A 19776-nucleotide genomic window follows, 5' to 3' on the forward strand; every position below is an offset into this window, starting at 1 on the left:
TTGGGCCAATAAAATCCACAACTTAACACTTTAGCCGCCGTTCTTGCTCCGCCATGGTAACCACTATAAGGCGAAGAATGGCAAGACTCAAGAATAACATTTTGCTCTTCATCCGGCACACATCTTCTAATTACCCCATCCGTGTAAATTCGGAAGAGGTAAGGCTCGTCCCAATAATAATCTTGACAATCCCGTTTGAGATTCTTCCTTTGATTTGAAGAGAACTCATCCGGGATGATTCCACACATAAGGAAGTTTGCTAGATCAGCGAACCATGGCACATCTTCATTGAAATAGCCAAGAGTTGCTCGTCGGGGAAGGAGTTATTGATTTCAAGGCCATCATGCGGCCTCCCCTCCTCCTCCAAACGAGACAAGTGGTCTGCCACTTGATTTTCACTCCCTTTTCGATCTTGGATGTCAATATCCAACTCTTGCAATAATAGCACCCATCATATCAACCTTTCTTGCTTATAAGATAGCAAAGTTCCGCATGATCCGTATGAACAATAACCTTTGCACCCATCAAGCATGGGTGGAACTTCTCAATTGCAAACACAATGGCAAGGATCTCTTTCTCTGTAATAGTTTAATTGACTTGGGCATCATTTATGGTCTTACTAGCATAGTATAAAGGATGAAAAATCTTGTGATACGTTTCCCCAAAACCGCTCCAACCGCTACATCACTAGCATCGTACATAAGCTCAAAAGGAATACTCCAATTAGGAGTTGTGTTGTGATAATGGGAGTGGTTGTCAGCATGAACTTTAGCAATTCAAAGGCTCTCATGCAATCATCATTGAAGTGAAATTTAGAATCTTTCTCTAATAGCTTGCACAATGGATTCACCACGTTAGAAAAATCCTTTATAAAGCACCGGTAGAACCCCGCGTGACCCAAGAAACTTCTCACGCCTTTCACTGAAGTTGGGGGTGGAATTTTAGAAATCACTTCTATCTCCGCCTTTTCGACCTCTATGCCATTCTTTGAAATTTTGTGGCCAAGGACAATGCCTTCCTTGACCATAAAATGGAATTTCTCTCAATTCAATACCAAGTTTGTTTCTTCACACCTTGCCAATACACTATCCAACTTTGCCAAGCAATTATCAAAGGAATCCCTGACTACCAAGAAATCATCCATGAAGACTTCAAGGTAGTCTTCTACCATATCCGTAAAGATCGCCATCATACACCGTTGAAAAGTTGCTGATGCATAGCATAAGCCAAATGGCATCCAGTTGAAAGTGAAAGTGCCATAAGGACAAGTGAAAGTTGTTTTCTCTTGATCTTCCAAGGCAATAAGAATTTGGTTGTAGCCCGAATATCCATCTAGAAAGCAATAGAAAGCACGGTCGGCCAACCTATTAAGCATTTGGTCAGGGAAGGAGAGTGGAAAATGGTCTTTCCTTGTGACTTTGTTTAGCTTCCGATAGTCCATACACACTCTCCACCGGGTCACCGTTCTTGTGGGAATCAACTTGTTCTTGTCATTGGTGACCACTGTTATGCCCCTATTTTTCGGGACACATTGCACCGGAGCAGTCTATGAACTGTCGGAAATAAGGTAGACCACCCAGGCATCCAACCACTTGATAATCTCCTTTTTGACCACGTCTTGCATGGCTTCATTGAGTTTCCTTTAATGTTCAATGGAGGGTTTGGCATCTTTCTCCAAGTTAATCTTGTGCATGCAAAATGCGGGGCTTATTCCTCGAATATCCGCCAAAGTCCACCGAATAGATTTCTTCCTCTTGTGGAGCATCGCCAATGTAAATTCAACCTGCACGTTAGTCAAGCAAGAGGAAAGAATAACCGGTAAAGTAGAACAAGGGCCAAAAAACTCATACTTGAGATGTGGAGGCAGTGGCTTCAACTCCAAGATAGGAGGCTCTTCATTGAAGGCTTTGTAGGAGGAGTTTTCCTATTCTCAAGATCCAAGGAAAGTTTTCGTGGTGCATAGTTGTGCGACCCCATTCCTTGCAAAGAATTAACACATTCCATGAAGTCATCCATCTCATCATCATCAAAATTGAGCAAGATAGCCTCCAATATATCACCCACATTAATCGTGGAACTTGTATCATCAATAATCACATCGTTCACCAAGTCCACGAATGAACACACTTTATTGCTAGTCACACGTGGAACACCACCTTTTCATCACCCACCTGCAAAGTGAGTTCTCCATCTTCCACATCAATAAGAGCCTTCCCCGTAGCAAGGAAAGGTCTACCAAGAATAATCGGCACCTCATAGTCCACTTCAATCAAGAATAACAAAATCCACCGGGAGAATGAACTTATCAACACGAACCAATACATCTTCAATCACCCCCAACGGTCTCTTCATTGTACGATCGGCCATTTGTAATCTCATAGATGTGGTCTTAGTTGCCTAATTCCCAAGGTCTTGAAAACCGAATAGGGCATCAAATTGATTCTCGCCCCAAGATCACAAAGAGCTTTGGCAAACTCGGCACTTCCAATGGTGCAAAGGATTGTGAAAGCACCGGGATCTTCCAACTTAGGAGACATCGAATGCATAATTGCACTCACTTGGTGAGTGACTTTGATAGTTTCAAAATTCATCGACCACTTCTTTGTCACCAAATCCTTCATAAATTTTGCGTATCCGGGATTTTTCTCCAAGGCTTCAACTAATGGCACATTTATCGAGAGACTCTTTATCATATCAATGAACTTTTTGAATTGACTCTCGCCATTTGCTTGGCAAGCCTTTGAGGATATGGAGGAGGTGGCTTAGGCAATGGTGCTTTAGCCTTTTGCACTACCAGTTCCGGTATGTCAATCACATGCTCCCTAGACGAATTCACTTCCACTTGAGTCTCTTCCACTGTGTCATTAATATCAATCCGCACTTCATCATTTGTTTGTACTACATTCGTTGGGATCTCCTCTTCTTCTACCACTTGCTCATCATCCACAAGTTGTCTTTGACTTGAGGTGGGTGTATTCTCACCTCTTCCACTTCTTGTAGTAACGGCCATGGCATGCCCCGTATTGTTCCCACCCTTCCGGTTCACCATCATATCACTTGATAGTGCCCCCTTAGGACGAGAATTTAAAGCTTGAGAGATTTGACCCATTTGCACCTCTAGATTGCTTATCGATGTGTTGTGTGAAGCAAGTTGGGCATCGACATTCTTCTCCATCATTTGCTTGAACATGTTCTCAATGCAGCCCATTTCATTGTTGGAAGAACTAGGACCATGGGAAGTATAAGGAGGTGGGTTACTCGATTATTGATACATCGGGGGCCTTTGAAAACCCGACTCCCGATTTCCTTGGTTGTTATTCCACCCACCTTGATTGTTGCCTCCCCAATTTCCTTGGTTAGTATTGTTACGCCATGTCCCTTGATTATTGTTTCCACTCCAATTGACTTGATTGTTGTTGTAATTCCAATTGCTTTAATTGTGAAAATTCCAATTGCCTTGATTATTGTTATTATTCCAATTGCTTTGATTGTGAGAATTCCAATTTCCTTGATTATTTGAAGGTCTCCATTGTTGTTGACTAGGGCCTTGGAAGTTGTATCTTTTCCCTTGAAAGTTGTTCACATATTGGACCTCTTCCTATTGATCATTATAAGAATCACCTTGATCAAATCCACTATCATCTTGCACAAAATTGTACACTCTTTGTTGCACTTGTGGACTTCTTGTTCTTCTTTTGTTCACCATCATATATCCTTCCTCCATTGCATTTACTTGCCTCGGGCTTTGCACTTGTTGAAGTTGAGCCTTTGCCAGTTGGTTCATGGTGGTTGTCAACTCGGTTATAGCTTGTCCATGGTCATGTAACTCTTTATGAAGAAGAATCACATTGGGATCACCTTGTGGAATATTGGCTCTAAATTGCCACACCGATAAAGTATCTGCCATCTCATTCAAAATATCACATGCCTCTGCATAAGGCGTATTCATGAAGTTCCCACCGGCAAGCTGATTCACTACACATTGGTTGGTGGTATTGATCCCCCGATAGAAAGTTTGTTGAATCATGTTCTCCATCATATCGTTGTTGGGGCACTCTTTCACCATTGTTCTATACCTTTCTCATATCTCGTGTAGTGGTTCATTGGGCTCTTGCTTGAATACTAGAATTTCATCCAGAAGAATAGCCATGTGCCCGAGAGGGAAGTACTTAGAAATAAATTTCTCCGCTAGTTCATCCCAATTATGAATGGAATGTTTTGGCAAACGTTCCAACTAATCTAAAGCTTTCCCCCGTAGAGAGAAGGGAAAAAGCCTTAGCCTCAAAGCATCCTTGGAGATATTTGTTTGTTTTCTCCCCAACACGTATCGACGAATCCCTTCAATTGTTAATATGCATTTTGACCAGGTGCACCGGTGAAGAACCCTCGTTGCTTGAGCAAAGTGAGCATCACGTTGGTTATTTGGAAGTTGCCCGCCCTAATACAAGGAGGGACTATAACACTTGAATACCTTCATTCGGCAACACCTGGTGTGGAGTTGTTCCTGGTGGAGGTGGGGGTGGAACGAGAACATTGTCTTGAGCCGCTCGGCCTCGTCTATTGGCTTGAGGTTCAATAGGGACCTTATCCATGTGATCATCCTCAACGTCCACATCCCCTAAAGCTATATTTTCGAGCTCGTTGTTTGCCATAATTGCACCTACAATACTCACACGTTAGTAACAAGGAAGAAAAATAATATATCCCAAAAATACACCTAAATATATAGCTAACACTGTTTTTAGCTCCCCGACAACGACGCCAAAAATTGATCTCGTCCAATTTCACTCCTCAATTGGAGGTTATGAAAATGGTCGATGCAATAATAATACCCAACAAGAGTCGGTGTCAAATTCCGCAGGGATCTATAAAAGTGGGAGTTAGTAGTATATATCGTAGCGTGTGAGTTTGTATATCTAAATTTGCACTTACACAAAATTGGGTTGTTTTAAAGTCTAATTTAAATTACAATTGCAATTTAAGAAATAGAACTAGGAAATTATTTTTGTTGTTTTTCGAATGTTTTAAAAAGCCTAGGGCTATGACCTTCACCTTGATGTTTGCCTAATGGGATATAAACTTTAAAGCTTATTTTATTGGTCGGAGTGTATTATAGCTATCAACACTTAATTACCCACTCAATACCTCTCGGAAAAAGAGTGATTTTGCCAAATTTGGCTTTCTCAAGTCCAAATGGGTATTGAACAAAACGATTGATAAAAGCTCAAGTCGGGTTGTTACTATCTCTAGGTTCAACCCTTTAATTGGGCTTATCAATCTCTCGATTGACCCAATTTCTTGTTAGCTAAGTTTTCCTAAACTAAGTCTCTCTTTATCAAGTAGAGACCAAGTCAAATAGGCATGAACTTATGTTTGTAATCATTAATTCCACAAATAAAAGCAAGAACATGGCTAAATAATAAACACCCAACCATAAACAAGAAATAAATCAAACACCCATTAAGTTTACACACTAGGGTTGGGTTACAACCCTAGTGAAAATCTAGCTACTCATTCTTGGAATGGAAGAAATAGAAGAAAAAATGATAATAAAACTCATATTGTTAATTAAAATGATAAAATCTATGTTCAAATAGCCCAAAATATGAAAAACTACTAAAAAGAGTAAAAGAAAACGGCTACTGTAGCACATGATGTCAAAAGTTAACCTAAAAATATGAAACTTGTCTATTTATACAGGGCTAGAAATTTCAGACAAAAATACCCTTTCGGAGGTTCTGCGGCCGCACAATTCCATGTGCGGTCCGCACTTTTCTTCAGCTTGACAGGATTGGAAATTTGCGGCTGCATAATTCTGAACTGCGGCCGCATACACTCTTTCTGCGGTTTGTAGATTTGTAACTGCGGCCGCATCTTGCTCTTCTGCGGTCCGCACAATTGTAACTGCGACCGCATAGCTCTTCTTCTGCGGCCGTACAATAATTGTGCAGTCCGCACTTTTGATGGACTTGAATTGCAGATTCTCTGAACTTTGCTCTGACCCGGCTTCTGCGGCCACACAATTCATGTGTTGACCGTACTTTGTACTAGTCTTTGATGGATTTTCCTTCATAACCTGCGGCCGCAGATGATATTCTGCGGTCCGCACTTCTGAGCTCTTGTGCCTTTTGTCCTTGAGTTCAGATTACTCCTTGAGTTGGATTTCATCTGCGGGAGTTCATCTTTCAATATTCCTGAAATTAAGCACATTTCATCAGTTTTTAGGGACACAATTAAACGCTTTTGGACTAAAATAAAATCTAAAAAGGTACTAATAAGTAGTCAAAATCCCCACTTATTAAGTACAAAGCTAGATTAGTTGTCAAAAGACTTAATAAAAAAAAAAAGCTGATTTTGATGAGATATTCTCTTCAGTTTCGAAGATGTCATCCATTCATGTGGTTCTAGGCTTAGCTGCAAATCTTGATTTTGAAGTGAAACAAATGAATGTTAAAACTGCTTTTCTCCAGTGTGATCTTACATGCAACAACCAGAAGGTTTCTAAGTCAAGGGATAAGAAAAGTATGTTGCAAATTGAAGAAGAGCTTGTATGATTTGAAACAAGCTCCCAAGTAGGGGTACATGAAGTTTGGTTCTTTTATAAGTCAACACGGCTTCAAGAAGACTTCGTCAGACTATTGATTTTTGAGTAAAAAGTCTATGATGATGACTTTATTATTTTATTGCTTATATTGATGACATACTTATTGTTGGTCATAATGTTTATACAATTCAAAAGTTGAAGTTAAAATTGAATAAGTATTCTGCTATGAATAACTTAGGACCAACAAGGCAGATTCTTGGCATGTAGAAAAGTAGAGTTAGAAAATACTTTGCAGGTTCAACATAGATAAAGTTAAGATTGTCAGTACACCTTTAGCTATGCACTTTAAATTAAGTATGAAGTATCCTTCCAGTGATGATAAGAAGGACGATATGAAGAAAGTTCTTTATGCTTTAGCTATTGGTAGTTTGATGTATGCAATAATTTGTACAAGACATAATATTGCTCACGTTGTTGGTATTACTAGCCATTTTCTTTTTAATCTAAGAAGAGAGCATTGGAACACGATCAAGATGATAATGAGATATCTTTATGGTACTTCTAGTCTGAGTTTATATTTTGGGACAAGGAAACCTATTCTTTGTGGTTATACTAATGCATATATGATAGGTGATATTGATACTCACAAGTATACTTCAGGCTATTTGGTTACTTTTGCAGGGAGAACTGTATCTTGGCAATCTAAGTTGTAAAATATTTTGCTTTATCTACCACAGAAGTTGAGCTTATTGCTTTTGTTGAAACTTGTAAAGAGTTATTCCAAATGAAGAGATTTCTAGGGGAACTTAGCTTTGCTCAAGAGAGGTATATGCTTTATTGTGACAACCAAAATAATATTTATCTTGGCAAGAGTTTTATATTTCATGGTAGGTCTAAACATATTTATGTGAACATTATTGGATTTGAGATGTCTTCGATTCTAAGTTGCTTGAACTTGAGAAGATTCATACGGATGATAATGGTTCTGACATGTTCACCAAATCTTTGCCAAAACAAAGTTTGAAGAATGTTATTTGATCGTCGGGATAACAGTCTCCTCCACATAGTCGGAAGGGGAAAAATTATTGGGTTTGAGTCTTCTTTTTTCCTATGTAGATAAATAAATACTCATTGGACCAGCCTATATTTTACAAACCCACTAATATCTAAGACAACTAAAAGATCTAATATTTAGGTCTTAATTTGGAGGGTAAGAGAGAGAAATAGTAGCCATTTCAACACAACATAGAGAAAATGCAGATTTTTCTGCAAACAAATCAGCTTGAGCAGTCATCTTCAAATTGTAATTCCCCCTTTGTTTCGTATCAGATTAAGCTAAAAATTCAACTGGGTGTTCTCAATATCTTGATCTTCGAGTAAACATTAAAAGTACATGATTTGGAGTCTTGTAGTTCCATATTTGAAATCGTGAGCAATAGCTACGATTTTAATGATTTTCTTCCAATCTTCTCATGTTCGGTGATTATTCTTTGTTGCTATTGTTGCTCCGTATTTGATATTGATATTGTAGTTATATGTAAGGCTGGAAAGTGGGCCGGTCTAGGCCCGGGACCGCAGGCCAAACCGTCCAGGACCGTTAGAGGGTCGGTCCTATGCTTTGGGCCCGCCAGGACCGGGACCATTTGGCCTCCCAGGGACCGGGACCGGACTGTCCCCTTAGCGGGCCAAATGGTCCCAACGGTCAACTTTTTAAAAAAAAAAATTAATTTAAAATATAGTCGTTGGGCTGTCAAAAATAGTCGTTGGCTATTTATAAAATAGCCATTTAACCCCCTCTCCCCTCCCCAACTTTGTTTTAACCCCAAACTTTTTATAATTATACTTTTTCCCTATTTTCAACTATAAATACTCCCTCATTTTTTTATTTTTCTTACAAAATCATCAATCTATCACAATCTCTCTCTAATTTTCTTCTATAATTGCTACTATTGCTTACTTTATTGTTACTAAGTGTATAATATATAAGCTATATTCGATATATATATATATATATATATATATATATATATATATACTATACACTTAGTATATATATATATACACTTTTTAGTAGTAACATGAAAGGACCAAAGTATGGTACTTTTTAGCTGGTATAAATATGGGATGATGGAAGATCAAGTTTTAGCTCAACTCAGATTATAGTTTCAACTAATTTTCCACTCTTAGATATATTATCCTCTTTATCGGCTAGCCACACCAGTAGCATAACTAAATATAATGTCTCTTAAAATTATAGTAGAGAATTTGGCAATTGGTGACCCCATTAGCCGAATAAAAGATGTACAATCTTATATCGTATTATACTATATATAATACGGCTAATGGGGTCACCAGCTGACAAATTCTCTGCTGTGATGCGACATTATATTTAGCTATGCTACTGGTGTAGCTAGCCGATAAAGAGGATAATATATCTGAGAGTGGGAAATTAGTTGAAATTGTAATCTGAGTTGAGCTAAAACTTGATCTTCCATCATCCCATATTTATACCAGCTAAAAAGTACCATACTTTGGTCCTTTCATGTTACTACTAAAAAGTGTATATATATATATACTAAGTGTATAGTATATAAGCTATATAAAATGTACATATAGTATAGTATATATATATAAGTTATATTCAATATAAGATGTATATATAGTATAGTATAGTGTGTATATATATATATATATATATATAAGCTATATTCGATATTAAATATTGAATATTAAAATTTAGGATGTTAAATAAAATTTAGGTTACAATTATATAATAAATTTACTAATATCTATTTAATTTTTTTTTTAACATCCTTTTGTCTCTAATATCTATTTAAATTTTTTTTAAAAAAGAATTGTTGGGCCCACTTAGTCCATTTAGCCCGCGGGCCGGGACCGTTTAGCCCGGGACTAAACGGTCCCGATCCCGGACCGGTCTCTACAAAAAGACCGTTTAGTCCGGGACCGTTTGACCCGTTTAATTTGGGACCGGCCCGGGACCGGGATCGTTTGGACCGACCCACTTGACCCGTTTAGGTCCGGGACCGGCCCACTTGCCACCCTTAACCACATGGACAACTTTTGTAACTTTTTTATTTACTTAGTGGAGCTTTAGCGGTTTTTACTCTTCACACTAGTGTGAAGAAATTTAAATTTTTCATGTAAATTTGGTGTCTCTTGCGTTGATTTACTTTTGCCTTATCATATCTATTAGCTGTTGTTATAACTGCTGCCCGGGGTTATGTGTGTTAGTGTTTGTTGTATGCCCTTAGTTCAATTAGATTTAAGAAATTGGATTTCGGTATCTTTTTGCTGTTACCTTATCATACATTTATTAGTGCATTACTTTTCCCCAACACTTAAAAAAGATAACCGAAGTAAATAATTTAACGTGATTATGAGTAGTATATGCTTTAAGGGCAAGAGGAAGAATTAGCAATCCACGCGCGTGGGGTAAGGAAAAGATGCTGTGGACAAAACAAAAGCAGTATTAGGAATAGTTCACTGTTGGATAACCACTACTAGAATCAGCCAACCACAACAGACAACGTTTCCTTCTTTTGGACTTTGGAGGCTTTGTCCAATCCATCTTTCAATCGTCAATTCTTATATTTAAAAATAATTTATATTTATTTAATGATTTATGATCACATAAAATATATGTTCAAAAATTTTTTTTAAAAATATGTATCAAATCAAATAAGTTCAAACATAAGTTGAAATGAAAGGAGAATAATATTATGGAATTTATTGCTACTCTTTCCTTTTATATGCAATTTGATTTTTTTCTTGTATCACTTTTAGTTTTGATCATGGTTTTTATTTTACTTTTTGAACTTTTCTTTATAAATATTATTTTTTTAATTTATATGCGTACTATGTGAGAATTCACTTGGCATGTTGTTGTTTTATTTATATGCGTAAACATTGATTTTGGATTCTAACATTCACCTTCTTAGCTTTTGCGACAATCTTGTAGACATTTCTAGAAGTTGAAAAATATGAGTTTAGAGTTGAAGTTGAAAGATAGTATTTAGACTGTCTCATCCGATTTTGCTAGTAAAACTTATCTTAAACAATGTTATATCAACTACTAAAGTAACACTTTAGAGTAGTGATTCATTGTTTTTTCTTTTTCAATCAATAAAAGGATACATATAATGCTAAGATAGCACATATTTGACAATAATTAAGATTTCAACCTTAAACTTGTGATGTAAGTGCCTCTTTACAAATAGAGATCAATTCGATGTGACCATCTCATATGTGATAAAAGGAAAAGACCAAGTTAATTTCAGAGATAGCCTGCCATTTAAAGACATAAAAACTGGTCATTTGCACGTCTATGGTAGAGCCAACATGTTTGACCCTACAACACACGGTGTAACTTAAACACTAGATGATTTCTTCTAGTATAAAGTTACCCCGTAACTATACTAGTGAAAAATAACAGATATCTCGTGAAATAGCCGAGGTATGCGCAAGCTGACCCGAACACCACGGTTATTTTAAAAAAAAATACACAATGTAATTCTTAATTATGACATGGAATTTTGCTTTTCGAGTCGTCTAATAGCCTAAAGATCAAAACCAAAATCAGAGAAGCATCATTTATAAACCAATTGAATCAAGAGAATGCTTTTATTATTTACAAATTACAAAAAAATCATGAATACACGTCAAGAGCATATTCATATGTGACAAGACTCAAAACTGTATTGGTTCCCTATACTTTTTGATAAACTGGAAGACTGGTTTACACCCTGCTGGGCAAACAAAACAGTATTTTTCCTATAATATCTACAACAAAGCATCAGCATTGAAAATCCGCAATCGATATACACAACAGAGAATATGACGACTATGTACTCATTGAATCAATATCCGCAACAAAGAACAAACCTTTTGCTCTGTCAGGAAACTTTCCGAGAACAGCTTCGAGCTGATGATATACCACGAAACATGAACAACAATATTAAAAAGACGTTAACTTGGATTCTACTCGTACCAATGGGAAAGCCAAGGGTGACCTAGGGCCTCTTTGGCCGTAGGACGCCTTTGAGGATTTATCTCAAGCAACTTTCTGACAAAGTCGAGGAACAATGGATCAGATACTGCCAGCTGATGCTCCAATGACGTTTCCTCGGGGATTATGTATTCAAGTAGGTCAGTGTCCTATTACAGATAAATCAAACATAAATCAGAAGTTGGAAAACTCTACCATTCTATAGTTTATCCAGTTTTATATAGTTGCAAACAGTAGCCACGCTTAGCAGGCAACTCATATGGAAAAGGGAATGAAGAAATCTTTGTTCACAAATATGGGCGAAAGCATAGTTTTCACAATTTTTAAACTTTTTGAAGGTTTAAAAATTAAAATAAAGTTGTGCATTGCTGCTAGCTGCCCCCCCCCCCCCCCAAAAAAAAAAAATTCAACCCCAGATTCATAGAGAGGTAGCTTATGTACCAAGCATATCAAATAAAATGATGATAGATTTTGGCAGTTCTTATAGATTTGATTATTGAAATTACAAGTGAATGAACATGACTAGCGGGAATATATAGAAATTGGACTCTCAGATTCACTTTCTGAATTAGATCGTTTTATGAGAGCAACAGTCAAAGCAAAATCTAGCTGGCTAGACTCTAGAGTGTATAGATATTGCTAGCTTAAATGAGGCTTTAACGGTTTTCTGAGGAATCACGCCAGAAATATAACAAATTTTCTATCAATAATCTTAATCTTATGAGATTTGACTATGAGGAGGAACTTGTCATTTAAACAGAATTTACATCAGACATGTCAAATAAAGAGCTCCTTGTCATACAAAAAAATTCAAGATCAGGTTCAAATAAAGTAAAGTCCCCCCGAAAAAAAGCATGCAGACAGTTTTTTTAAAATATTATTTAAATGGGCAAACCAGCAGAAGCCAGTGCTCTCAGTTAATTAAAAATGTAGGTGGATGATCCATGCACTCATAAATAACGCAGCTCCCTACTACTTTCGTCGTCTTAGTTTAACTGCTCTAAGTTGAAATTGCATTGATGAAATACAAGAATTAAGCAAACAGATTCAACGGTTACTTTCTAGTAAGGTAAAGGATAAAAGTTCGCTTCAGTATAACTCAAATAAATAAAGCCTAAATTTAGCAAATAATGAACATGAAGAAACTTTTACTTTGTGGAAAATGGGGTACTTCTTGGTATAAAACAAAAATAAGAGAAAGAAAATGGGAAAAGAGAACGAAGGATACCGAATAAGCACATGCCAAGACTAAACATTCACATGAATACGAGCACAAAAAATGCTAAATTTGTTAATAATAGAGTGTTGAAAGAATGAAAAGGATGAACTAGGAGGCAAACCTCATTTATATGATAAAGGTCATAATCCTTTGTGAAATATTTGTGTGCCTCCTGTCCCCTTTGTAGCATGTCCCCGTCTATAGGACCAAGCATTCCAATCATACGTGCAAGCAACATGACAACTGCTTCATTTGGAAAAAGCACCTACCAAACAATAAGAATATTTAAGAGTGTATGCCTGCGAAACACAAGCTAATGAAGCCTTTTAACTTGTTCTGCACGCCACACCACACCCCCTCCCAAATTGGGCTAAAACAGGAAGAGGAACAAAATACTATTTGCAATTTGAAACATACCAAGCAATAAAGTAAACGATGGTAAAAGGAAAGGTTAAGAAAAAATGAAAAAAAGAACCATACGAATGGATGTTACATAATTCAAAGGAAAAGCAGGAGGATACCTCCCCAGAGCACAGCTCTCCCAAGATGCAGCCAAGAGACCAAAGATCAATTTTTGCGTCATAAGAGAGGCCTAAGATGACTTCAGGAGCTCTATAGGAACGAGACTGTACATATAAGGACAAGGGGTCTGACTGAAAGCAACTGCTTCCGAGATCAATAACTTTTATCTCACATCTTCGATAACTTTTGATGAGAATATTTTCTGGCTTTAGATCACAGTGGATGATCCCCAAATTGTGCAAGAACACAAGTGCCTCCAAGCACTGTCGTGTTATGGTCTGTTAAGGAACATTTCCAACACAATTACATTTCATGGCTTTCCTTAGATATATTTTGTGGTTTTGCTGACAAATTTTAACTTACAAGAGAAAATACGGACCTGCAGCCTGCTCATTGTAAAATAAGGCTCTAGATCAGATTCTCGGTTGTATTTCTGAAACTCATATAAATTTGCTCGGAGAAGTTCACAAACAATAAAGAGGTGCTCCTGCATGTTATAACATCAGAAGAAAGAGTACAGTTAATAAATATTCAACATCAGATTCTAGGCAATATCTTCTATTTGTTCTTAAGCAATGGCAGAAGTTCCAAAACAAAAAATCCACAAGAAATTACAGTACTGATCATCCTTTTTATCAAGAAGGATAGTTAATGATTCACAACTACCTCTCTAAATTCATATACTCCAAAAATTCAACAAGGCCCATATCAATATCATCTAAACTACCCTTGCACCAAATATAAAGATTTTGTAAGCATCTACACTTTACAGTAATAATAATTAGATAAGATACCAATGATGTGTGAGCTGGATGTGAACCAAAAGAACAGTATTGCAACATTCATTGGTGATTTCAATATTTATCCTAAGGTAATAAATAAAAGAAAAATGCTATATGACTGTGAATGTTGAGTTTCTAAGTCCCAACATAGCCACAACATAACTACCTTAATAATGTGAATGTTAAAGATAGATATGTGGATATACAAAATTGAACAAGACTAGAAATGATCAGGATTAATAGGGGGTGCAATAGCACACTCAGGGGTCATTTGTTTACAAGGATAAGGGATAACAATCCTGGAATAAAATGTGGGATTATTAGTCCATGGTTGATTGAATTTTTGATTCTGGTATAAGCAATTCCAGAATTATTTATACCACATTCTGCTATTATTTTTCAACCTGAAATTCCTAATCCCAGGACTAAACAACAAAATGACAAAGATGCCCTTATCCAACACTCTTCTTCCAAAGTCCTTTAAGAAAGCAAAGGAAAAAATTGAAATTAAATAAAAGTTTATCCAAGTGTAAAATCAAACACATGTTTTATATTATACCCCGTATACATCATTTTAGGCTAACAATCCAAACATCTATGAATAAAAGTATATTCATTAAATAATTCCGTCACTATTTACTCCTCGTATTATAATATCCATATTATAATCCCAGAATAACTTGTTCACAAACCAAACGATCCCTTAAAGGGTGAAAAGAAATAAGGTCGTGCAAAAATATTTGGTCATATCCCACAAATCTTCAGATGTTGCACCCGTCTATGGGTGCGAAAATGTGATCATTGAAGATGTTAACTTAAATGAGATTGACTTAAAATCACAGGGAGGAAAGTTAATTTCAAAGACCTAAGATCTCTCGGAATCAATGTAGATTTAACTAAGAACATATACTAATGGAAGCAAAAGATTCATAGATGCGAGACCAACCTAGCTAGTTGGGAATCATCAAGTTAAGGTAAACATGAGAATAGAGGATTCGCGTAAACAACTTGTGGTTGAGGCATAGTTAATTGATTGTATTAAGGTAATAAACTACAGCCTAACCTCTGGGAAAGTGTAGAAGAACAGACCAGTTGTGGATAAAAGATGCAAATGTTTTTTTAGTTAATCGGGAACATATCATTTTAATCCAAGAACTATCAATCAACGTCCCAATAAAAGTTGAAACCAATTGTTTTTGGAACTAAATCCTTCCTAATTGAACCAAAGTAAGTCCACAGGGCTCTTATCAAAAACTCATCTAAGTACATTTTCAAGTCTTCTCCCAGCTATGGTGGAAAAAGAATCAACGCCCTTGCTAAGACTTTACCTTGCAAATACAGCCATCATATATCCAATCTTGATCAAATCAAAATTCTAGTGTTTCTATTCTACCAGTGTTTACGGTTTTAGCCTTATAATATATATATGCATGTACGTACACACACATATCGATAGGTTTACACTTACACTATATTCTTATATCATATAAAACCTTTAATCTCCAGAAATCATATGAAACTAGAAAGTTTACGTTAAAAGTTTAGATATGGCTATTAGTGCTAACTACATAAATTCCTTGATGGCACGAGATCCCTCCAGACAAGATATGTCAGTAAATCTGCCACTAATACCTAGCTGTACGTTTCGATTGGTTTATAACTTTATAGTTGTCCTTGCCACACACCTCTCCCTTATATCAAAAACAGAAAAATGGTAAATTCTGAATGCTGATCGTCTTGTTCATTTAGAGGCTGGGCAATCGATCTTTAGTTCGTTATAAGTCTTGATTCAAAGCAAAGGACTCAAAAGAACAAACATTTTCTCAAGCATACCTGGTGGTAGAAGTAATCATATAGTCGCAGTATATGGTGCTCATCACAAGGGTCATTCTTGTTCACAAACTTGAGAAGCTTAATCTCATCTAAACTCTGATCAAAGAAGTCCTTGTCATTCTTTATTATCTTCAAGCAAACGTCTATTCCGGTGTGCATATCATGAGCCTGAATCACTTTGCTGAATGCAGCTGAACCAAGGTATTCCGTTACATAGTATCTACCAGCGATAATGCTATTTAAAACAATAGGCAGGTCCTTGCTCTCCTCAAATCCAGTCCTGCGTATGGGGCAGAACAAATCAGTACAACTATTGTCTACAAATGAACCTGCAAGAAACAAGCTCAATATCTACATTAAATGTTAGAACAACTTTAGTGCCTAGAATGAATGATGAAATTAGAACTTGATGCGATATACATGCTGAACATGTAATTATCAAACAAACATTGCTCTCAAGTCCTATAGAAAAACACCTTGTTTTCACTCACTCGTCGATATTGGACTTAGAATTTGGAGGTATGGATATATGAAAATGAACCTGTTTTTTCTGTGTATAATTCTCAGATTAAATACATCAAACTCATCTTCGCCTTCAAACATCAAAAGTTCATCTGATGTAACACCTCCCTCTTCATCTGCTGCTGCATCGGGTTCAATACCCTCATTATCCTCTAATCTATCATCTTTTGGCTCGTAGTCTCCATGTACATATGAGTAGTAATCTTTGTCAACAGCCTTAGGCTGAAGGTCAGGGGCACCGTTGAGATCTCCAACCAAGTCACTGTTGCAACTTGTTTTAATTGAATAGTTGTTTCTATCTTCAGTTTTCCTCTCACTCATTGGTTCATACTCTAAATAATTAGAGTCAGTTAGGTTGATACCCGTGTCGTCAGGATCACCGCCATAAATCCCTTTTGGCCCCTTGCAGCAAGCACAAAGTGGGGATGAACAGCTAAATTCTCCCTTCCCACCTTTCACTTCAAGCTGCTTTCGTCTATCCAAATGATAGTAATCTTTCAAGCCTACATCTTGCCCGTTGTGCAATGTGACTATAGGCCATCCTTCCGATTTATAATCCCAACTGGGACTTGTGGCTTTCTGTTTCTCGGACACTTCAGTCATCACAAACTTGTCCTCACTAGGGCCCGCGAGACCATCCGAGCTTCCAAAGTAAGGTGGCATTGGAAAATCTTCATCTTTCTCCCGGTACCAGAACAGGTCATTTTGCATATCAAAATCATGGTAATCTCTAGCAGTACCAAATTGAGATAATCTATCAGATGATGCTTGAGAACTGAGAGCTGTCGTAGTACGAATTCCATATGGATTTGTAAATTCTGCACCAGAGACAACAGGATAAACCTAAAAAAATATGCAGAAGAGACAAAAACAGAGGAAATAATCATAAAGTGTTGACCAAAAGTTGCAATAACACAAGATGATCAGTTCTTGGGTCACATTAATCTAAAAATCATAGTATTAACTTTTCGATACTCCAAAATCTTAAAATCATTTTGCCGAAATGGAATAAAATGCAACTCTTAGAAATTAAAGAATAAATGTCAATCATCCATTTCTGTCAATTCTAATTTCCAGGGGCAAAAGTTCTATATACTTACATCAATAACGTCCTATTTAAGGAAGTAGAAATTGTCAAATTACTAAAGTCTGAATTGGGCAAGTTTTATTTTAGCTTTTGCACAATCCACAAAGCGGTAAACAAATATTCCAGAAAGAGAAACACAAGTTCTTGTCATAAAGAATCAGAATTAAATCTTTAGAAATATATAAATGGTCAAATAAACTACTCAAAGTGTCACAAACTAAAAATAGAAAATTCAAAAAAGGGAAAAGGGAGAAAAAGGAAGGAACTTTAATTTACCAGAGGAGCAAAAATCGCTAGTAGAAGAACCCAAGCTGACAAATTCCTCATCAGAAGAAACAGAGTTCGACTGATTAATCTTAGCAGAAATTAAGTCATCAAGCCGCCGAGCAGAAGGAATCTTAAGAGGAGGTGGCGGCGGAATCATAGGAAATAAGAATCTTTCATAATCCAATGAACCCAATTCAGATTTCTCCATAATATCTTCCATAAGAGCTGATTCCGATTCTGAAAACCCATTATTTTTCAAGAATTCCAATACTTCTTTAATGTCAGAAACAGCCATGAGAAAAAAGAAGAACAAAGTCTAAGAAGAAGGAAAAATAAGAGAGTGTAGTAAGTAGAGGAAGTGGAGAAGAGGTGGGTTCATGGGAATGGAGTGAATTATGGGAAAAAGGGTCAAAAGGGGGAAATTCTGAGTTGGGTTTTGCATGTTTTTTTCTTTGCTATGTTATAGAAAGAGAAAGAGGAGAGAGAGAGAGTGTGTGTGTGTGTGTGTGATGACTTTCTGCTTTTCTCTTGAGTTTGTCTGCTGTAAAACTGAAGCTAACGGCAGGAGAAGGAAACGAAATATCGATATCTTACCAACTTTGACAAGTATAAGAAAGCTAGCTAGCTGTTGGAATGTGGGGTCCTGTCCTGCTGAAACAACAGTGAGTATAGCATACAACATGGATTTTTCGATGTAATCTAGGTTTTTTCTACTCTGGTTCTTATTTGTGGTCAAAATTTTCTACAGTGAGATAAGAGATTCAAGTAGTCGTTGCCGCGTTATCTCAGTTTTATCTCAAAATTCCACAAGCTGAATTTTGCATGAATATAAGATGTTCGGATTGCTTTGTCTTTTTACCCACGTTCATATTTGTGGTTTAAGTAAGATGATTACTAAGTAATCAAATGTAGTTGTTGCCACGTTGTACACTTATACTAAAATACATATTAAAGTTAGCGAAAACCAGCATAAGTTTACTTGCCCCCTTCTTAAATCTTACTGATATTTTAAAAAAATTATCTCTCCACAAAACTTTACCCAGCATCAGTTTGTTTTCGGCGCAAAGGGACGTACGACAGGCGTTCGGTGACATGACATAAAAATGTGGTATGACAAAAATCAAATAAGTATAGAATAAAGTTACAGTTGAAGGCATTACATTACGCAAGCAATTTGTAGCTTTTACTTTTATCTTCTTTTGTCCTCTTAGTTTTAGTTTTGTTTATTCTTCTTTTGGTCAAAAGAAAAATACTCTTATTGCTACTAAAGTTTGTTACTTAACTTGATTTGTCATGATACCTACGACAATTATTTTCATAAAATGATAAAGCAAAGAAGGGGTACATTATAAAACATTAGTCCATTATAATTTTTCGAATTACGTTCATATTTTATTAGGCTATTCATTACTTTGTCACCTTTCCTGAATATATACTTGTTTTTCTCTTTTACTGCGATTTTAATTTCTCGGAAGAACCCTTTCCTTAAATTGTAATTGGAGCTCCTAAAAAATAATTCTTAGTTTCTGGAGTTCTGATAATAATTGGTAGTAGAGTGTTGAATTTTTTTGGTCATAAGTATGCTTTGCTACTTGATGAAATGTTGAACAAGGTACCTAGTGGTATAAGATATCAAAATTACGATTTTTTTTATAGCACTTGATAAATACATCAGCAGTGATGAGTTTCTATGTTCAATATGAGAATCAATAAATCCATTGATAAGTTATGTGTCTTGTTATATTTTGATGATTTAACAAACTTTATTGAGAACCAGATGGAGAACTTGTTCCACATCCTCTGAGTGCTCAAAGATCAACAAGTCTCAAGTCTGGGACATGTTCCAACATTCAGAGTCCAAGAAACAACAGAGGGAACATATCGACATCAATTCCCTTGCTGACAGTACCAGTCAACTCCCCACAACTGTAACGTGACTGCAATTGTTCCTCTGCACATACGCAACAGTGCAAA

At 36.5% G+C, this 19776-nt stretch overlaps 2 protein-coding genes across 4 annotated transcripts; one reads left to right on the forward strand and one right to left on the reverse strand.

Moving 5' to 3' along the window:
* Positions 1-6383: 6383 nt before the first annotated feature.
* On the forward strand, positions 6384-7257 carry LOC138907881 (secreted RxLR effector protein 161-like). Its single transcript, XM_070198502.1, has 3 exons — positions 6384-6548; positions 6740-6807; positions 6918-7257. The coding sequence occupies exons 1-3, from the start codon at positions 6384-6386 to the stop codon at positions 7255-7257; spliced, it is 573 nt and encodes a 190-aa protein (XP_070054603.1).
* A 3909-nt stretch (positions 7258-11166) lies between these two features.
* On the reverse strand, positions 11167-18367 carry LOC104086411 (uncharacterized). 3 transcript variants are annotated; one of them, XM_009590653.4, is made up of 7 exons: positions 17812-18367; positions 16468-17266; positions 15927-16206; positions 13691-13798; positions 13311-13589; positions 12911-13054; positions 11167-11719 (listed from the first exon to the last, which is right to left on the reverse strand). In XM_009590653.4, exons 1-7 carry the CDS (start codon positions 18095-18097, stop codon positions 11543-11545), a joined length of 2073 nt encoding a protein of 690 aa, XP_009588948.1. In that variant the 5' UTR covers positions 18098-18367; the 3' UTR covers positions 11167-11542. The 3 variants fall into 3 exon arrangements, with proteins under 3 accessions (XP_009588948.1, XP_009588950.1, XP_070053110.1); XM_009590655.4 differs by having other exon boundaries at positions 16468-17291; positions 17812-18010; XM_070197009.1 differs by lacking the exons at positions 15927-16206; positions 16468-17266; positions 17812-18367 and adding an exon at positions 13978-14068.
* Positions 18368-19776: the final 1409 nt, after the last annotated feature.

Source organism: Nicotiana tomentosiformis, chromosome 3, assembly GCF_000390325.3.
Source record: "Nicotiana tomentosiformis chromosome 3, ASM39032v3, whole genome shotgun sequence".
Taxonomy (NCBI): Eukaryota; Viridiplantae; Streptophyta; class Magnoliopsida; order Solanales; family Solanaceae; genus Nicotiana; species Nicotiana tomentosiformis.

Bases quoted from the DNA above. Each gene is read 5' to 3' on its own strand.
- LOC104086411 (XM_009590653.4), bottom strand. From the start codon at position 18,097: ATGGCTGTTTCTGACATTAAAGAAGTATTGGAATTCTTGAAAAATAAT. The intron at 17,267-17,811 runs GTAAATTAAAGT...TCTCTGGTGCAG, and splicing joins TAGCGATTTTTGCTCCTCTG to AATTTACAAATCCATATGGA. The intron at 16,207-16,467 runs GTTCATTTTCAT...CCCCATACGCAG, and splicing joins ATTATACACAGAAAAAACAG to GACTGGATTTGAGGAGAGCA.
- LOC138907881 (XM_070198502.1), top strand. From the start codon at position 6,384: ATGTCATCCATTCATGTGGTTCTAGGCTTAGCTGCAAATCTTGATTTT. The intron at 6,549-6,739 runs GTATGATTTGAA...ACAATTCAAAAG, and splicing joins TGCAAATTGAAGAAGAGCTT to TTGAAGTTAAAATTGAATAA. The intron at 6,808-6,917 runs GTAGAAAAGTAG...GTATCCTTCCAG, and splicing joins ACAAGGCAGATTCTTGGCAT to TGATGATAAGAAGGACGATA.